The sequence below is a fragment of the Mercenaria mercenaria genome, chromosome 1 (assembly GCF_021730395.1).
Source record: "Mercenaria mercenaria strain notata chromosome 1, MADL_Memer_1, whole genome shotgun sequence".
Taxonomy (NCBI): Eukaryota; Metazoa; Mollusca; class Bivalvia; order Venerida; family Veneridae; genus Mercenaria; species Mercenaria mercenaria.
The window spans coordinates 114553433-114580513 of NC_069361.1; the positions used below are offsets into that span (position 1 = coordinate 114553433).

A 27081-nucleotide genomic window follows, 5' to 3' on the forward strand; every position below is an offset into this window, starting at 1 on the left:
GAAACTGGGAAATAGGTATAACAAATCAAACTGCCCAATTTTTATTTGTAAATGACCGTAATAAGTTACCTTTCAGCCATCTATATTCCAAATCACATCAGTTACCATCATCCATTTTCTTACATTCCGCATAACATTTCAATATAATTACATAAAAGAAGCAAAATATTGATCATTTTTCAGAGCAAAAGACTAATAAAAAGTATTTCAGCAAATAATGGCTGTTTAAAAATAGTTCAAATAAAGAAAAGGCACAGAATAACGTACTTTCAAAATAAAAGCTATTAATTTTGCGCGGTAACTGACACGTAACGCCATGACGTCAATGACGTCATTTAAGGCAACAATGTTTTGAAGCGTTTCTGCGGCAATTCATTCATTATATCTGCATTATTAAACCATAAAACATAAGATCGGAGGCAGGTTCAAGATTTATTTCCAGAAGAATGGATATACAAACACATTTAGTTTGTCGTAAACGTCGTCGTAAATCGTCACGTTAGCTTCCGGTTGGACATGCGCACTTACAAATATCAAGGTAACCTACCTCCTTAACGCGTGACGTCACGGCGATCTCTCCTATACAACATCAGCCGTGAATGAGCTTTTTTAACTAAACCTTTTTCAGATTGATTATGGACGCATATTAGCGAGAGAGATAATTCTTGTCTGACAAGCGAATATCTTCCAAACTGGACAGCTAAAATGTTGGTATGAACACATGATATAAGGTTTGCTAACATTTCTGTAAATGCAAAAAATCTCCTTGAAAATGCTACCAAAATGCCAAGGTCCAAAAAATAGGAACTGATTTACATAAAACATGAAAATGCCACTCTAACTATGAAATATTGAGGAGTATTTCTTTCCGCCATTATCTGATAGCCCGGAAGTGCTGCTTGATTACCTATTTAGTACTATTGTTATTGTAAAAAATAAGTTTGTGTGACATCGCTAATTATTTTACAGTGCACAAGTACGGTACAGTACGGTACGTGAAATTTTCTATTTGGTGCAAAGTCACGTCCCTTTAGTTAAAAGCAGCCATTTGTACTAACTAAACTAGAACAAAAACAATGAGAAGTTAAATTTGTGACAGTCATCAGTACATAATAAGCGATTATTTTCTAGGTACAAGTGATCCACAACGTCAAAGGAAAGAGTTAAGTCTGAAGTAAAGTACGTAGGTCATGATTTATTTATGTTAATCAGGTCGGAAACTTATCTTCCTTGTTGAAAGTCGTTCAGGTTGTTGTTTTTTTCACCAGAGAGACATTTTCTTGGGCTAAACACTGTCTCTCGTTTGAAAGACAAACCGCCTTTCGATCGAAAGACTCAAATTAGCTTAAGCAGTGAATATCAATGAAAGAATTAAAACACTCATTTTAGAATGCATAAATTTATTTCAAATATGTAGATGATGCTACTGGATAGCGTCCTACAACCGGACACTTTTGGAATATTTTTCAGGATAATTCGGGAAATAGATATATCAAGTGGTTGAAATTTTACGTGAACAAAGCTAGGTTCTCCTCCAAACTAAAGAACTAGAGTCAGTGTACCTGGTTTCGCACACTTTTTACACACTTCTTGAAATAAACTGAAATATGTGGAAGCAATTTATTATTTTGCATTTTCAGGCAGAAGAATAGATACATGGCTCTTTATTTATGCACTAGGTTATTCTTCATGTGATAACTGCTCACGACTGTTAGCTCTCCAATATAGCCAGAAAATGACCCATTATTCGAACATATTTGTACCCGGTTTCGCACACCGTGACTAAAAATTCTCTAATTCTTTGTACAGTACGGATATTGGTTGAATCGAAATTGCACAACACTGATACTTCTGTAGAAACTGCATTTTTAGCTGTCATTATCATAATGATGTCGCTATACCATGCACAAGCGAGGTACCCTCAGTGGTGTCTAATTTTATGCTGTCTGGGTGATACTTTTACTACACTTTTATATATCTTTGTCTTTTATCAGGATGCCTGCTTGTCGTTTAGAAAACTATAGGAACATTCAAAAGGAGACCTGGTCCCTTGATTTCACCAGTTAAAATTTCTCTTGGCAAGTATTTCATTACAAGAAACGGAAAATTCTTTGGTGTGCGAAACCGTGAACTGTGCGAAACCGAGTACACTTACTCTAATTTGTTTTCTTCTAAAATTATGTCAAGTACTTTTTCGAGGCCCGAACGAAGGGCCATCAGATCACGTTGTTTTAAGGTCTAACAGTACCATGTTTCTGGACAACAATTTAACACTTTATTGATTTTCAATTTACGTTCAACATTGAATTAAACTTTATTTTCAACCAAGGCAAAGTAGTCGTACAGTGTCTGAGTCAAAGAATTCTACGAATTACCTCTATTGAATCTGTAATTTGATCGTATCTCTCTTTTAAAATTTCACTTTTCGAAGTGGATATTTTGATATCAGGGGTCCTGAAATAAGCTGTCCGAGTTGTCCGATTCGTGGATTCCTCGGTCCGGACAAGCAGTTTTTAGAAGCTGGCTTGTCCAGGGACAAGTAAAATTTCTGTGGTAAACATTTTATGAAAACGAAACTAATCGGCGTCATTTGTGATTTCCGCATGCCTAAAGGCAATATCTAATCTGTTTGTGATCATTTATGACCCTTAAATTATCAAAACGAAATGTATGCAGCCATTTATAGACATGTGGACTGGTTTACTACAATGAATGATCATTATTGGAAAATTATACCGTGAAGTTGAAAATGAGTGCCAGTCTAAGGATTCCCGTTATCTACTTTCATTTTTGATTTAGCTAGGTTGGTGCTATGTAAAAAAGTTTAGTAGCCAAAATTTGTGGCTTAATTTTTCGAGTCGATTGTTTTGACATTTAACAACTCGGACAGCTTAGTTCAGGACCCCTGAAAGACCAGTGCAGTATTCAGTGAATGTTATGGGACCAGGGTAGAAATTCTAGGCATACTTAGACTATTTTTGTCAATGGCATGTGTTCAAGTGTTTTTAATTATTCTCTACTCATTAAACTTGCTAGTCATAACATATTTTCAAGTGGATGTTCTAGTCACTTAGTTTGCTAGTTATAACATATTTTCAAATGGATGGTTCGAGTCATAACGTAAAAACTTTATATAAGTCAAAATAGAAGTCAACATAAGTGTATGTTTGTATTATTTGTTTATTTAGTAATGATAATGCTTATCCTTCACTTTTTGAACTAAAAAGTACGGACAAGTTCTTCTTTGGTACGGACAAGTGGATTTGTGGGCCCAACTTGTCCGTGGACAAGTAGACTCTAAAAATATTTCAGGACCCCTGGATATGAAAATGTGTTTTAGGGTGTACTAAAATCATGCATTAAATTATCAAAGCTGTATTTCCCTGGTTTAAGTGTTTATCTGTTTATTAAACGTCTCGTCTGCTTACCTCAAATTTGCATGGGGCCTTTGATTTAATGGCGGGACCTCACAGAAATACTGCGCATGCGCATCACGCTACTTCCGACTTCCCCCCTACATGTAAACGTGCTCTGTGAGTGCAGAGGACATAAAATTTAGCATTTCTTGTAAAATACTTAAATTAAACTGTTGTTACTTCGCTATGTTGTTGAAAATCAAGTGTCCTTTAGATCATAAACAGATAAGCAAGGTTAAAGACCGAATAAAGCATTTACGGGACTGTCCGGTTTGGTGGTCGTCCGGATTTGGTGGTCACTAGCCAGTAGTCCAACAAATTTGACGCGATCATAGAAAATATTGAGATAATTTTTTCATATGGGCAATATCCCCACTTGCTTCAAACACTCGAAAGACCAAAATAGTGGAAGCAATTTCCGATGAAATTTTCATCGCTGCTGATGCTTTACATGCTATAGGTTTAAATGTTGATTATGTCACAAATTAGCCATAAATTCAAATAAAACTTACATGTATCATAAGGGATTAAATTCCTCATTAATTTTATGTAAAAATTATCAAATAATATCCAAAATTACAATTTTTCTTGTGATTTAAATCTATGTATGTACTGTACACGATTAATGTTTACCGTGTCTACATGCAAATATGCGCAAGCGATAAAACCAATAACTTTATATTCATGACTGTGTTCTGTGATTTATCCTCCATTATTTTGGTCCTACAAAGTTTTGACATTTAGATTGCCCCGTCACAAATATAAAACAATCTGAATGTCGAATTATTAGTCCCCTACTGGTTGAAAACCAGTTTCGGGGACTATAGGAATGCACTTTTCCGTCATTCTGTCATTCCGTCCGTCCGCAATTTCGTGTCCGGTCCATAACTCTTTTATCCATGAAGGGATTTTATTATTACTTGGCACAAATGTTCCCCATGATGAGACGACGTGTCATGTGCAAAACCTGGACCCCTAGCTTAAAGGTCAAGGTCACAATTGGAGGTCAAAGGTCAACAGGGCTTTTTTCCTGTCCGGTCCATAACTCTCCCATCCATGAAGGGATTTTAATATCACTTGGCACAATTGTACCTCATAATAAGACGATGTGTCATGCACAACTTTCAGACCCCTAGCTCAAAGGTCAAGGTCACACTTAGTAGTCAAATGCTAACATGGCATGAACAGGGTCTGTTTCGTGTCCGGTCCATAACTCTTTCATCCATGAAGGGATTTTAATATTACTTGACACAAATGTTCCCCATGATGTGACGATGTGTTATGCGCAAAACCTGCACCCCTGACTCAAAGGTCAAGGTCACAATTGGAGGTCAAAGGTCAACAGGGCTTTTTTCCTGTCCGGTCCATAACTCTTTCATCCATGAAGGGATATTAATATTACTTGACACAAATGTTCCCCATGATGTGACGATGTGTCTTGCGCAAAACCTGCACCCCTAACTCAGGGGTCTAGCTAGGTCCAAATTTTTGGGAGAAGTCACTTCTCCCTCAAGCTGTTTTAGGGAGAAGTGGGGAGACTTTAGGGAGAAGTGGGAAGACTTTCTACCGCAATGATGTTGAGTGATTCGAAAGGTGGCTGTAATTTTCTTGTTTCTTGATAAAAAACATTGATGTGACCGTTCATTTTCTTAGTTAGATCATTTCCCATACAGTGGTTATCGTTTTCTTACAAAATTCTGAAAAAAGTCGTTTTCAAAATTCAAGCCGATGCTATAAATGTAACACGCCGAATTTTGGTTATATCTTGTAACTGTATGAAGTGTTTATTATTAACACCGAGCAACGCGAAGTGTCAAAGACGTAAACGCGGCGCTGATTGGCTTAACACAATAGACTCTGGTGTATCGGATAATTTGATTCGCTTTCACACTTCTCGGCATAATCTCGCTTAAATTATGCTGCCGGCGTGTGTTTGTGTATTCGACACTCATTATGACACGGTGCAAATTGTCAACAGTCTGGGTAGCAGTAATTAGCGAGTGCGGAAATCAAAGAAAATCGGGCGACTTGCATTTCGCTTTGAGGTTAGATGTGAGCGAAGTTTGAAGTTCTAGAGCGCCTGTTTCGCTCAAGTCGCCCAGTCGCGAGAGCCCTGTAACTTAAAGGTCAAGGTCACAATTGGAGGTCAAAGGTCAACAGGGCTTTTTTCCTGTCCGGTCCATAACTCTCTCATCCATGAAGGGATTTTAATATCAATTTGCAAAATTGTATCTCATAATAAGACGATGTGTCGTGCACAACTTTCAGACCCCTAGCTCAAAGGTCAAGGTCACACTTAGTAGTCAGATGTTAACATGGCATGAACAGGGTCTGTTTAGTGTCCGGTCCATAACTCTGTCATTCATTAAGGGATTTCAATATTACATGGCACAGATGTTCTCCATGATGAGACAACGTGTCATACACAAATCCCGGAGCCCTTGCATACTTAGAGGTCAAAGGTCTAATTTAAGAAGGACTTTGTCTGGAGCATTTCTTCTTTATGCATGGAGGGATTTTAATGTAACTTGGCACAAATGTTCACCACCATAAGACAAATTGTCTTGCGCCAGAACCTGGTCGCTTGGACTAAGGTCAAGGTCATACTTAGAGGTCAAAGGTCAAATTCAAGAATGACTTTGTCCGGAGCATTTCTTCTTCATGCATGGAGAGATTTTGATGTAACTTGGCACAAATGTTCACCACCATAAGGCACACTTTTTTAGAATTACGTCCCTTCGTTGTTACTATAAATAGATTACATTGTAACTTTTTTTATTACTGGCCTTAGGGAAAATTCAAGACCACTTTTCTGTGGTACAACATGCATGTTACATCCAATATTTAGGTGTATTTTGGTCTATCTCTACCTGGTAAAGATTTTCTTGTGGACTTACATTTTATAGATTTTTTTTTTTTTTTTTTTTTTTTTAGGATTAATTTCACTTTGTTGTTACTATAAATAACTTTTATGATAACTTTTTGTAAAATCGGCCAAAAAAATTCCAAATGAAAACAACTGTACGTTTTTATATATGCAAATTTTAATCCAAGTGCTTTGTTATATTATATTGTAAATGTAGTACAATATTGTTTATACATCATTGACAAATATCAGTTCATTATGTTATACTGCAGTAGAGAAAATTAGGTGCCTTCCAGTAGGGGACTTTGTATTGCATGGCAATACTTCATTCACTTGTTTTGATTAGATGACGATCTAGATAATTATCTTTCTTTTAACAACTTTATTTGTGAATTTTGTTTAAGGATATTCCGCAAATTGAAATTAGAAATTCATGTGAAAAATTAGAATCCTCAAAACAGCTTTGGAAATGCAAGGACACAAAAAATAAATGATACAGTAAAAGTTGAAATGATATATCTGTAAGTAAATTTGCGAGTATGAAAGCTACGCTGAAATTTTCTGAAACTGAATTATTTGATTAAACGCCTATTTTTATACAATGATAATTATATTCAACAGTCAGGGGTGTAACTGTTTTTAGTTATGTAACCTATTTCAGTTACTTTTTCAAGCAGTTTATAACCTGTATTAGTTATAAAATATAGTTAACTCAGGTAAGTTATTCAAAAAAAGTATTTTGCTGTTCTCACAAAGTGATCTTTAAAGTGAAATTAGTAGCAAACTGTGGTTAATCAAATTCTCTTTTAATCTGAGCATGACCTGATAAGCATAATGGGATGTTAAGTGTTTTATAGCTTTAAAACTTTTGTGTAAAACTTTATCAGCCTTGCGTAAAAATTTTTACTGCATAGCTGGAAAGATAAAAGGTCAAGGATTCAGGAAATAATTGCATTAGTCTCATTTAAAATGAGGAATTGGCACTGGAGGGCTTTGTAATATTTCATGATAACTGAAAGAAGTTATGAAAGAATAAGCAATAACTCAAATGGGTTATAAATTGCGATAACTTGTAACAGTTACACCCCTAATTGTTCAATGGCGTTGTACATAATAACAATGATTATTATTATAACAATATTAATAATGACAATAATAATAATAACAGCCTTATTGTAACAAACAGTCATGACTGCACCCCTCCCCTTGAGGTCATTTTACCCCTATTGTGAATACCAGTGCTTAAAGCATCACATAGTATGCTCAGACAAGCTGCATATAGAGGTTCAAACCCCCCCCCCCACCCTGGTTAATGGTGCCATCATATACATTTTAAGAAAGAAATACTACACACTACCCTACCGATAGAGCCTTACCAACAAGTGCGTTTAATTAAACAAACCTTGGAAATAGAAATGTTGAAATGTAAAACCTTTCACAAAAATTTAAGAACTATCACCTGCTGTTTTTGCATAATAAACAGTTATCAAAAAATTTAAAACAACGCCGCGAAATCTCTGAAATACAGTGTCTTAAGATTTTTTTTTAATGTGTCAAGTGATTTACTTTTGCATAGTTCTAACGGCAGTTCATTCCAAAGTTTTTGACCAATAGTACAGAAACTTCTATCATTGAATGTTTTGCACTTGTTGTATGGCACAATATAACGACATTCTGAATTTTCAGATGATCTCAAACCTTGTCTACTAGGAGTATACTCTGTAAGCAATTATGTTTAAATGAACTGTCCGATCTTCTCCACAGTGCATTGAAAGAAAATGAGTGAACATTTTCGATGCAGAGTTTTTGTATTGTATGCAACTCAAACTGCTACAAAATGTGTATTTTCAAGTCAAAGAAATGCCAAAATAATGCATACGAGCATTACTTTTTCAAGAATATGTCATTAAACATTCTTAGACTAATGCGCAAAACACGTGCACAGTTTTTCTAGAATATTTCGCCGCCATGTTTATTTCAGGGAATTAAATATATGTTTGTTCTTTTACCCCAGATTTCCTTACTGAAATATATATTTTACCTTATTCACTGCTAGGCTTCTCCATTTAGTACAGTTTTGCACTGTCCGATCTCCTTGATCTGTTACCGATCCTTTATATTTAAAGAATAAACGCAATGTGTAAACATAGTTTTTGACTGTTTTTCGCTTAACACACTGCTCTTGGACAAGAAAGCCTTTTCACTTAAAATTTGTAAGCATCCGCTGGCAAAATATTAATGAAAGATCGGAACTTTTTCTAAAACAAAATTTAATTTCAATCATTTTCAAAAACTGGAAATATTGCACAAGGGAACTATACGTTTCAGCCGAACAACTCATTTCAAAATGACACAAAACTGTTTTCTCTTTGTAAACAATGTCAAAGTTCACCTGAGTAAAATTACTGAAAAAGGAGAAGTGCTTACTTGTTTCAGTTTTTCATCCTGTAGAAAGCAATCAACTTGCCACTCTAAAAGAACTGTCCGATCTTTTCCGTGAGAAATAAAATGAAGCAATTTTAACTATTTGTTTACACTTCAACCATGTGAAATTAAAGGCATGTACTGTCACAAGACACCCGTGCATTTTGAACCTCGTGGTGAATAAACTAAATTTACTTTAAAGTATGGTGTCTCAGTTCAGCCAGTTACCTGTTAATTCTAAACAAGTGTGCACTCGGCAAATAGCAAGACTATTATTTTGAGTTGTATACTGGACACTCATCCCAATGTTCATAATTTTCAGATGAAGAAGTGTTAGTACTGGACCGCTGCTTCCGCTGTTGACATTGCAGTAATATAAAGTCAAGGTCCATTTCTATGCCCGAATTGCAATACACATTATTATCAGTTTCAAGTATATGAAAGTTTGAAAAAATAAAAAATTATCATTCTTTAACGAAGAGCAAAAATATAAGTAAAAGTTACTAATGAGATATTTCTGATTTTAATCTAAAGGCTTTTCGTGTGAAAGGTTCAACTGATTGCATTTGTTTTCAAAACTTCTAAATGTTTCACAGTTATCTACAATTGTATACAAATTTTATTAACGAATATTTGGCTGTCCTTTTTTTTCTGTGAATTATTATGCCCCCCTTCGAAGAAGGAGGGGTATATTGTTTTGCAGATGTAGGTCGGTCGGTCGGTGGGAATGTAGACCAATCCGTTTCCGGATGATAACTCAAGAACGCTTGGGCCTAGGATCATGACATTTGATAGGGAGGTTGGTCATCGCCAGCAGATGACCCCTATTGATTTTGAGGTCTGTATGTCAAAGATCAAGGTCACAGTGACCCTGAATGGTAAAACGGTTTCCGGATAACTCAAGAACACTTGGGCCTAGGATCATGAAAGTTGATAGGGAGGTTGGTAATGACCAGCAGATGACCCCTATTGATTTTGAGGTCAGTATGTTAAAGGTCAAGGTCACAGTGACCCTGAACAGTAAAACGGTTTCCGGATGATAACTCAAGAACGCTTAGGCCTAGGGTCATGAAAGTTGATAGATTGGTCATGACTAGCAGATGACCCCTATTGATTTTGAGGTCAGTATGTCAAAGGTCAAGGTCACAGTGACCAGGAACAGTAAAATGGTTTCCAGGCAATAACTCTAGAACACTTGGGCCTAGTGTCAGGAAAATTGACAGTTAGGTTGGCCATGACCAGCAGATAACTCCTATTGATTTTGAGGTCATTAGGTCAAAGGTCAAGGTCACATTGGCCAGGAACAGTTAAAACGGTTTCTGATCTTCTTGTCCAAAACCATAGGGCCTAGGGCTTTGATATTTGGTATGTAGCAAAATCTAGTGGTCCTCTACCAAGATTGTTCAGATTATTTCCCTGGGGTCAAATATGGCTCCGCCCTGGGGGTCACATGGTTTACATAGACTTATATAGGGAAAAACTTTGAAAATCTTCTTGTCCAAACCACAAAGACTATGGCTTTGATATTTTGTAATGTAGCATCATTTAGTGGTTCTCTACCAAGTTTGTTCAAATTATCCATCTAGGGTCAAATATGGCCCCACCCCAGGGGCTCAACTCAACTTCATATAGGCTTATATAGGGAAAAACTTAGAACCTTTATGTCCATAACTTACATCATTCAAATTTGGACCACATGTATAGTTTTGAGTGGCAAGATGAACCTTGACATGAGTTGACCTTGATCTTGACCTAGTGACCTACTTCCACATTTCTGTAGCTACAGCCTTCAAATTTGGACCACATGCATAGGTTTGTGTACCGAAAAAACTTTGACCTTGTTATTGACCTACTTTCACATTTTTGAAGGTACAGGCTTCAAATTTGGACCACATGCATAGTTTTTTTTTTCCAAATTAAAATTTGACCTTGATTTTGACCTAGTGACCTACTTTCACATTTCTCAAGCTACAGCCTTCAAATTTGAACCACAAGCATAGTTTTGTGTACTGAAATGGACTTTGATCTTGAGATTGACCTAGTGACCTACTTTCACATTTCTGAAGGTACAGGCTTCAAATTTGGACCACTTGCATAGTTTTGTGTTTCAAAATAAAATTTGACCTTGATTTTGACCTAGTGACCTACTTTCACATTTCTCAAGCTACATCCTTCAAATTTGAACCACATGCATAGTTTTGTGTACAGAAATGAACTTTGATCTTGAGATTGACCTAGTGACCTACTTTCACATTTCTTAAGCTACAGGCTTGCATGTTTTTGTGTTCTGAATTGAAATTTGACATTGATTTTTACCTATTACCTACTTTCACACTTCTCAAGCTACAGCCTTCAGATTTGAAGCACATGCATAGTTCTGTCTACCGAAATGAACTTTGACCTTGAAATTGATCTACTGACCTGCTTTCACATTTCTCAAGCCACAGCTTTCAAATTTGGACCAAATACACATTGTTTTGTACCGAAATGAAATCTGACATTGATTTTGACCTTGAGCTGGTCTTGAAATTTGGAACATTCAAAAATGGCTCAGTGGATGGCGCCAAGATCACTCTGTAATCTCTCGTTAGGTTAATAGGTTAAAGGTCAAGGTCAGATTAAACCAGAATGGTAGAACTTTTGTTTACAGTGAGCATATAATTTCTGTTCCTTGTGCAATTACTGAATGCATCAAGGGGGGCATTTCGTGTTCGACTAGCTCTTGTTCTCACTGTGTTTAACCATTCTGCATAGATTAATTGTATAAAACATGGATAAATCAAAATTGGTTAGTTTACAACACATGTAACATCTAATAAGACATTACTATATAATTTAATACAAATCCGGCAAAGTAAGGTTTAGCTTGTCCCAGACCAATATGCGGAAATACAGTGGCTCGATGTTTCAAGATTGTCTCGAAAAATATTTGCATATATTGTGATAAAGCAAATATTTTGATTGTTTATATAATTTATAAATATACAACTACGTATGTGTGAAAAAGTTACGTTAAGCCATTTCGGTTAAGTTATCGCAGAAAATGCCGAAAATTCCATTTCCGCCAAATTTTCCGTCGGATAAGCAGTGCGTAAGTACATCAATTCCAGTATAATAAATTAAACCCTTATTAAACTTGCACAATCATTAAAACGAATTTTGGATCATTGCTTGATCTTGTTCACATTACGTCAGAGACTTATCTTACAATTTTAGGCAGTTTCACCATACATTGAAAAAATCTTGTCCACACATTGCACTACTTTTATGTATGCTGAAAATAGCAACATGTATTTTCATCTAAATAAATGCAGTGGTCAGATTTGAAAACAGATTTTGGAATATTAGTTCAGTTCTATTTAGTAAGACAATTCTCGTATGCATTAATTGAAACTTTAAACTAACTTTTGCCATTCATGAATTTTTAATTAAGTAATTGAAAAGGATTTATAGATGCTACCGGAAGTTTGGAAACTTACAGTGAATTTCCAAATTTCAGTTTTATTTTTTTATACAGCTACTTCTAGTTGAGGTCTTGCAAATGGAGCTGTTTTGTGCTATTGAACAGCTGCATTTGAAAGTTTTAGTTCACTATATTTACACACCCCAAATGAAGGTCTTTCTAAATTCAAGATGGCGGAAGTACCTTAAGCATTATAGTTCTTAAGGAAACTTTTATGAAAATGTGTTTCTTGTAAAGTTTATTTGAAATAAAAGGTTGTTTAAATGAATAAATAATGTAATTGTAATGAAATGGTTATTTCAATAATTATTTTATGGTAAGCTAAATCTATGGCCAGTCTACAGGAAAAACCAGTGATACCCTGTCATATGCAAAAATGGAAGCAAAACTTTAGTTTTAAATTTTAACGTGAACATTCATTTTTAAAAACATTTTTTTTTTCAACTGAAAGTGAAATACAGTTAGAGAAATCAGTTTTTATCAACAACTGTTTCAAAGTGATTTAAAAAATCACTAAATTAAGATTCACCATTTACTGAAAATTGTAATCCAATTTCAAACATAACTGACACAGAATAATTGTAGGAAAAAAGTGGCAAAGTTTAAATTTTTCCAGGCAATTTTCTATAGTAAATTATTTTTAATAATTTGATGGTTTTTTCGTGAATGTTAGTACAGGGTTGTCAATAAGTTTTTGTTGAACAGGCTGAAATAGAAAAGCCGACCAGGTGTGGGTAGGGTCCAGCATCACCACCCCCGACACCTCCCACACTGAAAATTTTGAAATTCAGTGCTTCATTTCTTGGGCACTTTAGGAGCATTCACACATTTTCCACTGCAATTTTGCATACAATATACCTGGTAATACACCTTATTTTCACATTTTTATGACTCACCTGTTAAAGTTGGGAAGAATAATGAAATTAAGTTTTCTTAAAGGTTAAATTCATTGTTTCTTTGAGATAATTAATGTAAATATGAATGACGTCGGGGTCATATGTAGCAGCAGCCACATACACTAAAAATGAATGTGGTCTTAATATTGCCTTTTCGAAAAATGAATTTCTTTCTTTTTCTCTTCTTTCTTATTTTAAGATTTTCCAGGGGTGGGGGTTTGGACCCCCCTCTGAATCCACAAATGTACTGAACCTAAACTATACCTTTTCTGTTCTAGAATCTTCAAATGGACCTTTGTGACTGGCAGATGGGAAGATCCCTAAACAGCTGTCTGGGAGAACTATTTTTGAAGAGGCTGTGGTCAGACATCAGCTTCAGGTGTAAAGACCAAGACCAACTTCCTCAGAACAGTATCCAGGCACATAAAATCATTCTTGCAGCGAGAAGTCCCGTCTATCAGGTTTTTATTACAGTTTTTGAATACAGTCAAACTTTGTTCTCTTAAACTCAAAGGGATTGGAAAAGTTTGTTCAAGCTATCAGTAGTTTGGACCATTGAACAATATACGTTATACAGGGACTTTGCCGGGACGATAATCATGAGTGAAGGGCAGTGCTCAAATTATCCAAGTTGGAGTGAATGAAGTTTGACTGTAGTTGACTTTTAATTTCAGTTTTTATGGTTTACAGTCAATTCATTTGTCTCCTCGAATGTTGTCTAGGTTTTCAATGGTTTTCTTGCAATCTTACATTCTATGTGGTTAAATTTTACTAAGGCATGGTCAAAGTAAAAATGATGAACACCAGCCAGTGGGCTGAACATAAAGACATTTACCAAAGACTTATTTTCTTTTGGAAATATTTCATAAGATTTTAAAATTGGACTTAAATTTTTAGCTCAACTACACAAAGTATATGGAGAACTGTTCTAAAACCTGTTTGCGTCACTGCTGCAACCACACCGTAGTTTACGTTTTGAAACTCTTTATATACTTTCACTCTATCTCTGTTATTACTTGATAGATTTGCTTTGAACCTAATATAGTTATTACTTACCATTACCTACATCATATAGACACAAGGGCATAATTTGACTTTAATAGAATTTCTGGTTAAAGGTTTGGTGCACGATTGCTCTATCTCTATTATTACTCAATGGATTTGATTCAAACTTAAAACAGTTCTTCACCATAATCATCCTTAACATATGACACTAAGTGCATAACTCTTGCACAAATATTTCATGAATAATGTCCCTTTTCACAATTTCAGTTTAATCTTGATGCTCTTTCACACATGCATTTTGAAATGGATTTGATTCAAACTTAAAATGTTTGCTGCACATCATATCTACTAGGGTACATCAAAAAATTTGGTCCAGAGTTATGAGGTCTCGATTTATCAAAAATGCTATATTTCACTTTCTTTAGTTTTCATCATATTGATAATTTTTCACCAGTTTTTTTTTTTCAATATTTAGACAGAACGTGTTTTCCTATAAAACCACGGTCATACAGCATAATTTAAAACTTTGTCGGGTCAGAGAGCACGGATTTATCACAGTTACATGCCCTTAATGTCTCCTTAAAATTACATCCACGACAATTTTGATCATATTGTGAATGTGTATGCAGACATGGCAGGCATTAAGTGAGAATATTTTTGAGGTCAGACTATTTGTCGGCGAGTTATGTGCACTTGACTAAGCAACAATTGCCATAACTTAATATTGTGCTGTAACTTCTATGTGACATCCCATGTATTCTAAACTTGGTATGTTAATTTATAACAGGATTTGATAGCATAGTGTCCGTAAGATGTGTCTCTGCGACTTTGAACAACTTTTTTTAATCCCCCGCCACAAATGGTGGGGGGTTATAGGAATGGTCTCCGTCCGTTCTTCCATCCGTCCGTCCTTCCGTCTGTCTGTAACACTTCCGTGTCCGCTCCATATCTCCTAAACACCTTGAAGGATTTTCATGAAACTTGGGTCAAATGATCACCTCATCAAGACGGTGTGCAGAACCCGTGAGTCAGCCATGTTGGCTCAAGGTCAAGGTCACAACTCAGTGTCAACGGTTTCAGCCTTCCATTTTGTGTCCGCTCTGAATCTCCTAAACCCCTTGAAGGAATTTTATAAAACTTGGGTCAAATGATCACCTCATCAAGACGATGTGCAGAACCCATGAGTCAGCCATGCCAGCTCAAGGTCAAGGTCACAACATAGAGTGAAAGGTTTGAGCCTTCCATTTTGTGTCCGCTCTATATCTCCTTGAAGGATGATCATGAAACTTGGGTCAAATGATCACCTCATCAAGACGATGTGCAGAACCCATGACTCAGCCAGGTCGGTTCAAGGTCAAGGTCACAACTCAAGGTCAAAGGTTTGAGCCTTCCAGTTTGTGTCCGCTCTATATCTCCTAAACCCCTTGAAGGATAATCATGAAACTTGGGTCAAATGATCACCTCATCAAGACGATGTGCAGAACCCATGAGTCAGCCATGCCGGCTCAAGGTCAAGGTCACAACTCAAGGTCAAAGGTTTGAGCCTTCCATTTTGTGTCCGCTCTATATCTCCTAAACCCCTTGAAGGAATTTTATAAAACTAATGGGTCAAATGATCACCTCATCAAAACGATGTGCAGAACTTATTGTTAAGCCATGCCGGCTCAAGGTCAAGGTCACAACTTAGAGTCAAAGGTTTGAGTCTTCCATTTTGTGTCCACTCTGTATCTCGTAAACCCCTTGAAGGATTTTCATCAAACTTGGGTCAAATGATCACCTCATCAAGAACTCATGAGTCAGCCATGTCAACTCAAGGTCAAGGTCACAACTCTAGGTCAAAGGTATGAGCTCTGTATCTCCTAAACCCCTTGAAGGATTTTCATGAAACTTGAGTCAAATGATCACCTCATCAAGACATTGTGCAGAATTCATGAGTCAGCCATGTCAGTTCAAGGTCAAGGTCACAGCTAAAGGTCAATGGTTTACCCTTTCACTGTCCATAGCAGTGACGGGGGATTTAGCTGTCTTTCAGACTGCCTTGTTCTTAAGAGCAATAGTCCTGAGAAAGAAAGGGCCATTATGTTTTGTATTTGATATAAATTATGATTTCAGACAATATTCTTTATACATTTAATTACTTTCCTTTCTATTTACCCAAATGTTAACTTATAACACAAACACTGTACCTTTTTGTTTTTTAGATCGGCTATACGAAGTATATGGAGATAAGAGCTATTCTACTCGCCCCGATGTCGGCGTCTCCGCATCCACACCTTGGTTAAAGTTTCGGTGCACTTTCACTCTTTATCTGATTTGATTCAAACTTAAAATAGTTGTTCCACATCATCACCCACATCATATGACACAAGGGTCCATAACTCTGGCACCATTTTTTCATGAATTATGCCCCCTTTTTTCATAAAATTACAGGTTAAAGTTTTGATGCACTTTCAATCTTTATCTGTTATTACCAATTGGATTTGATTCAAACTTAAAGTAGTTGTAGCACATCATCACCCACATAATATGACACAAGGGCCATAACTGTGGCACCAATATTTCATTAATTATTCCCCCTTTTTACTTAAGATTTCAAGTTAATTTTGGTGCACTTTCACTTTATCTGTGTTATTACTTAATGAATTTGATTCAAATTTAAAATGGGGGTTCCACATGGTCACCAACATCATATGACACAATGTTCATTATGCTGGCACCAAAATGCTATGAGAAATGCCCTCTTTTTACTAGAATCTCAAGTTCAAGTTGTGATGCACTTCTGTTCTATTTAAACTTCAAATAGTTGCTCCACATTACATTAGCCACATGATATGACACGATGTCCTGGTGCATTACTTTTGCAGAAATTTCGATGAATTGTGTCCCTTTTATCACATGTTTGACGTCGTGGCAGTGTAATAAAGCCATTACATAAAAATGATAATAAAGCTTTGACGTCGATGTCATTAATAGTATAAGAGACGTTGGTAAAATTGACCTGTTTATATAGTAAAAGAAAGTAGAATTTTTGATGTTTCGACAGGAAAAACTAACATGTGATAAAAAGAATATTACATTTGTGACTTTCCATATTGAATGTATTAAACTCGTTTAATAAAATTGATAAAATGCTCGGCAGTGCCTCACATTTTGGCAGAGCCTCACATATTTTTTTTTCAACTCGTTTATTTAATTCGATGTGAAAAGACGCTCATGTAATATCCTCTATTTATACTTATTTAATGTTTTGATACACTTCTCTATCCCTGTTATTACTAAATACATTTGACACAGACTTAAGCTATTGTCAAATATCTTCATCCACATTGGAGTAATTAAACACTTCAGTGACAGCTCCAGCTTCCTCAGATGTGCCCATCATCAGAATAGTCAAGCATGCTGTCTCCTGTGACAGTTCTTGTTCTGTCTTCCAGTATATTTTTTTTTAGCAATGACCAAGTTGTGCATGCCCATTCACATTTCCATTCTAAGGAAGTGTTGTCGGAGACAAGTGCTTATACCTAAAACAAGCTCTAGATTATAGTTGTCAGTTTCAGTGGCAGATTCATGAAATGATTACAGAATGAAAGAATCCGTGTGCTATTCAGTAATGTTGTACATTGCAAATATCTCTGAGATCTTAGTCAACCTTTGGACCATGTTTGATTTTAATACAACACAATGAAAATCTGGAACAGCATCTATGAAATATGGATTTAGTGATAAAAAGCATAACATTTTGGCCAGAACCTTTGACACACAGGATCCAGATAAATAATTTTCTAAGTAAACAATATTCATGAAAACTAAAAAATTAAATAAAAAAATCATGATATCTCATTGAAGAACAGACTTAATTTTTGAAAACATTATTTTGATTTATATGGATTTATTATTTAGAGCAATCACCATTACAAAGATATTGTCATATTGTGTATTATACAAAACCAAGCACAAAAGCAAATTTGCTATTCAGAAATATTTTTGTTTTCACCATTTTATCATCTTCGTGTTAGCAATCATGTTTCAAAGACTAAAACGTGTACTTCGATTACATTGATTTTTAATAGCTTTGCTTGTGACTCTGGATGGACTGTCGGGAGGTAACTAGAGTCCTAGATTGCGACTAGGAGTAAAGTAGCAAAACAACTATACCAAAATATTGTAGGGCCACTTCAACAAAAAATTTGTTTAGGGCGTATTTATTGAACTGAGACAAAATTCAGCTGCTTGGGTCCCATTATACTACAATTTGATATTCAGTCTGATCTGATTTAAATGATCCACATAGTGAAAAAATCCCAATGATGTTCAAACTTGATTTGACAGAAGGGCTCTTTACTTGGTAAAATTTCTAGTTCCTAGTTAAACTGAGAGACTGGGGAGACTTTTTGTTCTTTTGTTTATAATCAACTACCACCATTTTGTCTGATTCTGACATAAATTGACGGTTCATTTTAAAAAGCTGGAAATAAAACCAGTTGGACGTTTTCAGAAAAAAAACCTAATTTATTGTAAACGGTTAAAACGGAACCAATGAATAATCTTGCTATTAACAAGTGCACTGTAATACTTTAGGAATCTGCAGGGAGGAGTCGCATGGGATATTTAAAACCCCATTGGACATTGTATATGCATTTGGAATTTTGGATACATTCTATATGTAAAAAATAATAAATATTTCAAAATTAATACAGAATTTGTAATGCATTACTCATCGACCCTTAACTCACATCAGGACTAAAATGCAATTAGAAATAGAAGTGAAGATTGTCAAAATCGCGAATTTGCTGAGATATCCTAGTGCTGGTATATAGTTATGTGTTACAGTCCTAAATTCTATATTGCAGGCTATGTTTTATGGACCATGTGCGGACACGAATCCGGAGATAGAGCTTTCTGATACTGATTCTAATACATTCAGACTGTTTTTGAAGTGAGTTTTTGCAGTTTTATCCCAATTCTTACCAGTAAGTGAGTTAAACGACAACATTGCCATTCCTTCTTTGGTGGTAATATTTGGGACACACATCTGGATTATTAGTCTCAGATTGAAGGTTTTTATACCAGTTCAAACCAGTTAAATACTTGTCTTCAGTATGATGATACAAATTGATTACAATGTGCAAACTGGTCAACATTTTATCCACTACAAATACCTACCATGCATTACCAATTGTTAGTCCCCTGCCACAAGTGGAGAGGGGTTATAGGAATGGTCTCCGTCCGTCTTCCATCTTTCCGTCTGTTCGTAACATTTTGTGTCCGCTCTGTATTTCCAAAACCCCTTGAAGGATTTTCATGAAACTTGGGTCAGATGATTACCTCATGTGAACACACGAGTCAGCTGTGTCGGCTCAATGTCAAGATCACAACTCAAGGTCAAAGGTTTGAGCCTTCCCTTTGTGTCCGCTCTCTAAAACCCCTTGAAGGATCTTTGTGAAACTTTGGTCAAATGATCACCTCATCAAGACGATGTGCAGAACTCTTAAGCCAGCCATGTCGGCTCAAGGTGAAGTTCGCAACTCAAGGTCAAAGGTTTGAGCCTTCCATTTTGTGTACGCTCTGTATCTCCTAAACATCTTGGAGGATTTTCATGATACTTGAGTCAAATGATCACCTCATCATGATGATGTACAGAACTCATGAGTTAGCCGTGTTGACTCAAGGTCAAGGTTAGCCTGGGAATCCAGTCTGACAATTTCTAACTTTTTTTCTACCTGCAAATTGACAGCCTGGGGAAACCTGTTTTCCGACCGCAGCGCCACCTATATTACACCCGATATATGCGGGTGTTTGATAAAGAACGATAACTTCTGAAAGCAATAAATGGCTAAAAATAGAAACGGAATTCTCACGGAAAAGACAGATCAGAATCGTGTTCTTCCGAAGGTTTCCGAACATTTCCGGGCCATAGACAAATACCAGTTTGTACCTCCCATAGCTTTTCCAGCAAGTTGTAATAACTTTTAAATATGTCAGTAAACTTAAGTTTCCGCCATATCCATCAAGATGTTATATAAATGCAGACCTAGTGATCTACGGAAATTGACGAATTGACTGGAAAATATTCCAAAATTCGGCAGCATTGCCTCGTTTTCGTTTCAAACAAGCGCACATGTTAATTAGGCTAATTATAGAAAATCGATAGTCAGTAGTGACATGGAAACTCCTTCAGATTTCCCCAGGCGTTGATAATATCAGAAACTCGATGAATGCCAATTAACACTAATTAGCGCAAATGAAGTCGGATCTTTAATGCATAGATATTATGTAGTATTTCTTCTGGCAAAGCACAAATATTATCAACGGCTTCCCAGGCTAGGTCAAGGTCACAACTCGAGGTCAAAGTTTGAGCTCTGTATCTCCTAACCCCCCCCCCCCCCCCCACCCCACCTTGAAGGACTTTCATGAAACTTGAGTGAAATGTTCACCACATCAAGATGATGTGCAGAACTCATGATTCAGCCATATGATTCAGCCATATGGCTCAAGGTCAAGGTCACAACTCAAGGTCAAAAGTTTAAGCCTTTCATTTTGTGTCTGCTGTGTATCTCCTTATATCTCCTAAACCCTTTTATGTGTTTTCAAGTTCTTTGATTTCCTCATACATAGATTATAAAATATACTTAACAAAGTCAATTCTTCCACCGAATATCATCAACCCTTTCACTATCCATAACAGCGGCGGGGGATATAGCTGTCTTTCAGACTGCCTTGTTAGCGTCATAATTGTTTATTACCCATGTGTAATGAAATCACGTGATCGTCTTTAAAAATCCATGTATTTTATAGGAAGTTTTTCCACTTTTCCCTGAAGTATATATTATATTGCTTACTCCAGGTATCTCTATACAGACAGTACAGATCTGACAGAGGAATCCGTTCCTGCAGTTATGCAGATTGCACACAAGTACCAAGTTACAAGTCTGCTCGCATATTGCTCAGAGTACCTCATTGGTATACTCCGCCCTGACAATGTATGTGCTGTTCTAGAATTGGCATTGTTCTTTGGGGAAAAGAAACTAGAACAAGAAGCGATTGACTTTATTGATGACAATGGTGAAAAGGTTCTTAAATCAGACGGTTTCTATGAACTACAGCAGACGACACTTGAGTATGTTTTGAAAGGTGATACTTTTCTGGCACCAGAGAAATTCATTGTCAATGCTGCCATAAGATGGGCTAGAGGTAAATGCAATTCTATGTCTCTTGAAGAAACTGGTCCAAACATCAGAAAAGTGCTTGGTGGAGCATTCAAGTACCTACGTTTTCCAACGTTGTCAGCTGAAGAGTTTTCAAGGCTGACATACAGACAGGGTCTACTAGACTTTGAAGAGTTGGAAGAAACAGTCAGTTATATTACAGGAAACATTGATGCTCAACCGTATAACTCTGTCAGACATAGAAGAAGCAGGGCAGTTAAATGCCGACCGAAACACTTAAGAGAAAATTTCACAGGGCATTTAGAGTTCATACATTATGTCAATGTCACAACAACCATTAGGGTAAGGTCTAAAGACTTTGTGGTATTGACTGGTTTTGCAATGTCAGGACTCATCAAAAGTCCAATCGTGCCAGATTTCATTAACCCAAAAACCATGTACACTCTTGGAGTATCTATCTCAAAAACACGAGAAATTGACAGCGAAGATTTGATATTCCCTAAAATGTTCTACAACAACATTGAAACTCACAAACTGCAGGAGTTTCATTTTCTTCAAAGCGTTGAAATGAAGAAATCAACTGAATTGTACATTATTTTTCATATCATGAGTGATCCTCATTGTATGGTACTGATACCAGAAGTTAAACCCTCTACCATACCTTTCTCTCCACCGGATACCGTAGATGTTAAAGGACCGGAAATAGGTATTCGAGCTTTAGAAGCTACCTATATGGACAGCTGGAGATTTGTTGACTACATCATGCATGAGTCACCGTCGAATCGATGACGGTTTAGGAAGGAACTAAACAGGGTATTTATTACATAAATGCAGACTGTTAGAATGAATGGATTATAATGATACACATGTACTAATATGTTGTAACATGTTTGTCGTTGGCCGTGACGGGTGAAATCATAACTCTGACATTTTCTTTTATCTTCTTAACTATTCAAGAAGTTTATTTATGAATTATATGAAGGGGTTGCTTTGGTTTCGTCGAATAATTCAAGTTGTCGTATCCGATATAATGAGTTATGGAAGTCCGAGTGAATCATTTAAGTAATTTTGGATTCCTTGTCTGAATGACCACGAAGATCTAAAACTTTCGGCTAACTCAACACTCTCGGAGAAAAATCATATACTTTGAAGGAGAAAGAAAACTAAACGTTGGGAACGTTTAAACTGTTGATTAAAATAAGGGGTAAAATGCGGCTACATCAGTGAAAGACGTTCAAACATTTTGAATGAGAACAAAACGGTATAGGTCGAATATTTTAAGTTGTATATGTGTTTCATGCTTTTGCACATGCATTTCATTATGAATTTTTGTAATCAGGAGAATTGAACATGGGACCAAATTTCTGATAATTTTACTAATTTCAATCTCCGTTTGAGGTCGGTTTCATCATAGTTAATATATGATCCCAAAGTCACCGACCTTTTGTAGTTAAACACGTGCATTAAATTTCTTTAATTCTTTATTGATATGTTCTATCTCTCCAAGAATTGATCAACTTGATGGAACTAACTGTGGTCTTCTGTTATCGGAGTGCACTGTAAAAAGAAAAAAAAAATCAAAGTGAATATCACAAGTGCAATCATCGAGAAATCTACAATTTGAATTTCTTGAGTTGAATATAAAATAGAATGTAGGTTACGTCGGAAGAGAAAGGTAATGTTCATTTAAAACATTTGCTATTGATATTTAATACTGGCCAAACTGCATTCTGAGCAATTAAAAATACTTCACATTATCTGACATTTGAAGGAATAATTTAAACCCAAAACAGCAAAGTCAGTTACAATTTATTACATTATGACATTTTCGTATTGTTGTTTTATTTATAAATTCTTACATGTTTTGTTTTAACGTAAAGGAATCGGCTGAACTTCAAAAGTAGGCATTTTATATCGCAGGTTGTGAAGCCTTTTACAAATGTAAATACTTTAAATTCTATCTACTTAAAATCAGCTTAAAAGAAAATTCACTGAGTATAAATTTCATCCTGAATTGTTGTTTCATGACCCTAATCATTATGGAAGTTATCATTAGAATTTTAAAAATGCATTCAATGTCAAAGATTATTCTGTTATTTAGATATGCATACTCTTTGTGTAAATATATGTAAAATTTGTGTATTGTAGAAATCATCCCCCTGTAATAATTCAAATGTAAACATATCCTTGAAAATGTCTTCAGTACTTAGTTCTGTTGAAAAGGTAAGAAAGTAGTATTATGCACAATATGTATGATGTTTTACATATTTTATTGCATTTTAATTGTTGATATTTTTCTATGTTTTTATACGCCCGTTTGAAAAACGGGACGTATTATGGGAACGCCCCTGGCGGGCGGGCGGGCGGGCGGGTGGGTTGGCGGGCGGGCGGGCGGCGTCCACAGACCTTGTCCGGAGCATATCTTCTACATGCATGAAGGGAATTTGATGAAACTTGGCACAGTTGTTCACCATCATGAGACGGAGTGTCATGCGCAAGAACCAGGTCCCTAGGTCTAAGGTCAAGGTCACACTTAGAGGTCAAAGGTCAAATTCAAGAATGATTTTGTCCGGACCATATCTTCTTCATGCATAGAGGGATTTTGATGAAAGTTGGCACAATTGTTCATCATCATGAGACGGAGTGTCATGCGCAAGAACCAGGTCCCTAGGTCTAAGGTCAAGGTCACACTTAGAGGTCAAAGGATACAAGAATGAAAACTTTGTCCGGAGCATTTCTTCTTCATGCATAGAGGGATTTTGATATAACTTGCCACAAATGTTCACCACCATGAGGCGGAGTGTCAATGCATAAGAACCAGGTCTCTAGGTCTAAGGTCAAGGTCACACTTAGAGGTCAAAGGATACAAGAATGAAAACCTTGTCCGGAGCATTTCTTCTTCATGCATAGAGGGATTTTGATATAACTTGGCACAAATGTTCACCACCACGAGACGTAGTGTCATGCGCAAGAACCAGGTCCCTAGGTCTAAGGTCAAGGTCACACTTAGAGGCCAAAGGTCAGATACAAGAATGACTTTGTCCGAAGCATTTCTTCTTCATGCATGGAGGGATTTTGATGTAACTTGACACAATTATACACCATCATGAGACGAAGTGTCATGCGCAGTTCCCTTCTTTGGAATTACTTCCCTTTGTTGTTACTATAAATAGCTTATATTGTAACTTTTTCATTACTAGTCGTAGGGAAAAATAGAGACCACTTTTCTGTAGTACAACATGCATGCTACATCCAATTTTGAGGTGTATTTTGACCAGTCTCTACCTGGTAAAGATTTTTGTGAGGACTTACAATTTTTTTTTTGATTTTTTTTTTTTTTTTTTTTTTTTTTAAGATTAACTTCCCTTAGTTGTTACTATAAATAACTTATATTGTAACTTTTTTATAATTGACCGTAGGGAAAAACCAAGACCACTTTTCTGTGGTACAACATAGATGTTACTTTCCAATTTTAGGTGTATTTTAAGGTATCTCTACCTGGTAAGGAGTTTTTTTGAGGACTTAGAAAAACAAAACACTTAGTTATTACTAAACAACCACAAAATTAAAATTCCATTTGCAAATACAGGTGCTAGAGTAAAGAAATTTGCTGTGACGGGCGTATATTGTGACATTCTTGCACTCTTGTTTATTTTTCGTTTACTGTTTATTGTTTTGTTGTTTTTAGCTCACCTGTCACGAAGTGACAAGGTGAGCTTTTGTGATCGCGCAGCGTCCGTCGTCCTTGCGTTCGTCCGCGCATGCGTAAACCTTTCCTTGTGACATCTCTAGAGGTCACATTTTTCATGGGATCTTTATGAAAGTTGGTCAGAATGTTCATCTTGATGATATCTAGGTCAAGTTCGAAACTGGGTCACGTGCTTTAAAAACTAGGTCAGTTGGTCTAAAAATAGAAAAACCTTGTGAACTCTCTAGAGGCCATATATTTCACAAGACCTTCATGAAAATTGGTCAGAATGTTCACCTTGATGAAATCTAGGTCAAGTTCGAAACTGGGTCACGTGCCATCAAAAACTAGGTCAGTAGGTCTAAAAATAGAAAAACCTTGTGACCTCTCTAGAGGCCATATATTTCACAAGATCTTCATGAAAGTTGGTCAGAACGTTCACCTTCATGATATCTAGGTCAAGTTCAAAACTGGGTCACGTGCCGTCAAAAACTAGGTCAGTAGGTCAAATAATAGAAAAACCTTGTGACCTCTCTAACAGCCATATTTTTCAATGGATCTTCATGAAAGTTGGTCTGAATGTTCATCTTGATGATATCTAGGTCAGGTTCGAAACTGGGTTACGTGCGATCAAAAACTAAGTCAGTAGGTCTAAAAATAGAAAAACCTTGTGACCTCTCTAGAGGCCATATATTTTATGAGATCTTCATGAAAATTGGTCAGAATGTTCACCTTGATGATATCTAGGTCAAGTTCGAAAATGGGTCACATGCCGTCAAAAACTAGGTCAGTAGGTCAAATAATAGAAAAACCTTGTGACCTCTCTAGAGGCTTTACTTTTCAGTGGATCTTCATGAAAATTGGTCAGAATGTTCACCTTGATGATGTCTAGATCAGGTTCGAAACTGGGTTACGTGCGATCCAAAACTAGGTCAGTAGGTCTAAAAATAGAAAAACCTTGTGAGCTCTCTAGAGGCCATATTTTGTAATGGATCTTCATGAAAATCAGTCAGAATGTTAACCTTGATGATACCTAGGTCACGTTGGAAACTGGGTCAGTAGGTTTAAAAATAGAAAAACCTTATGACCTCTCTAGAGGCCATACTTGTGAATGGATCTCCATAAAAATTGGTCAGAATATTCACCTTGATGATATCTAGGTCAAGTTTGAAACTGGGTCACTAGGTCAGTAGGTCAAATAATAAAAAAACCTTGTGACCTCTCTAGAGGCCATTTCATGGGATCTGTATGAATATTGGTCTGAATGTTCATCTTGATGATATCTAGGTCAGTTTCGAAACTGGGTCACGTGCGGTCAAAAACTAGGCCAGTAGGTATAAAAATAGAAAAACCTTGTGACCTCTCTAGAGGCCATATTTTTCATGAGATCTTAATGAAAATTAGTGAGAATGTTCACCTTAATGATATCTAGATAAAGTTCAAAACAGGGTCACGTACCTTCAGAAAAACTAGGTCAATAGGTCAAATAATAGAAAAACCTTGTGACCTCTCTTAGAGACCATATTTTTCAATGGATCTTCATGAAAATTGGTCAGAATTTTTATCTTGATAATATCTAGATCAAGTTCAAAACTGGGTCACATGAGCTCAAAAACTAGGTCACTATGTCAAATAAAAGAAAAAACGACGTCATACTCAAAACTGGGTCATGTGGGAAGAGGTGAGCGATTCATGACCATCATGGTCCTCTTGTTTTAGCTCACCTGTGCACGAAGTGCTCAAGGTGAGCTTTTGTGATCGCCCTGTGTCCGTCGTCCGTCATCGTCCATCCGTCCGTCGTCAACAATTTGAATGTTGACACTCTAGAGGTCACAATTTTGACCTAATCTTAATGAAACTTGGTCAGAATGTTACCCTTAATAAAATCTTGGACGAATTCGATATTGGGTCATCTAGGGTCAAAAACTAGGTCACCAGGTCAAATCAAAGGAAAAGCTTGTTAACACTCTAGAGGTCACAATATTGGCCCATTCTTAATGAAACTTGGTCAGAATGTTACCCTCAATAAAATCTTGGACGAGTTCGATATTGGGTCATCTGGAGTCAAAAACTAGGTCCCCAGATCAAATCAAAGGAAATGCTTGTTAACACTCTAGAGGTCACAATTTTGGCCCAATCTTAATGAATCTTGGTCAG

General features: G+C 36.3%; 2 protein-coding genes across 2 annotated transcripts in view; one reads left to right on the plus strand and one right to left on the minus strand.

The window, feature by feature from the left end:
* Positions 1-1043: 1043 nt before the first annotated feature.
* LOC123525526 (BTB/POZ domain-containing protein 1-like) lies at positions 1044-22364 on the plus strand. Its single transcript, XM_045304640.2, has 4 exons — positions 1044-1179; positions 13344-13526; positions 18921-19006; positions 20915-22364. Exons 2-4 carry the CDS (start codon positions 13353-13355, stop codon positions 22023-22025), a joined length of 1371 nt encoding a protein of 456 aa, XP_045160575.2. The 5' UTR covers positions 1044-1179; positions 13344-13352; the 3' UTR covers positions 22026-22364.
* A 136-nt stretch (positions 22365-22500) lies between these two features.
* Positions 22501-27081, minus strand: part of LOC123525519 (leucine-rich repeat-containing protein 74A-like) — a 57622-nt gene continuing 53041 nt past the window's right edge. The window contains exon 14 of the mRNA XM_045304628.2: positions 22501-22793. Coding sequence (XP_045160563.1) covers positions 22781-22793 — 13 coding nt within the window. The 3' untranslated portion in view covers positions 22501-22780. The remainder of the gene's footprint in view (positions 22794-27081) is intronic.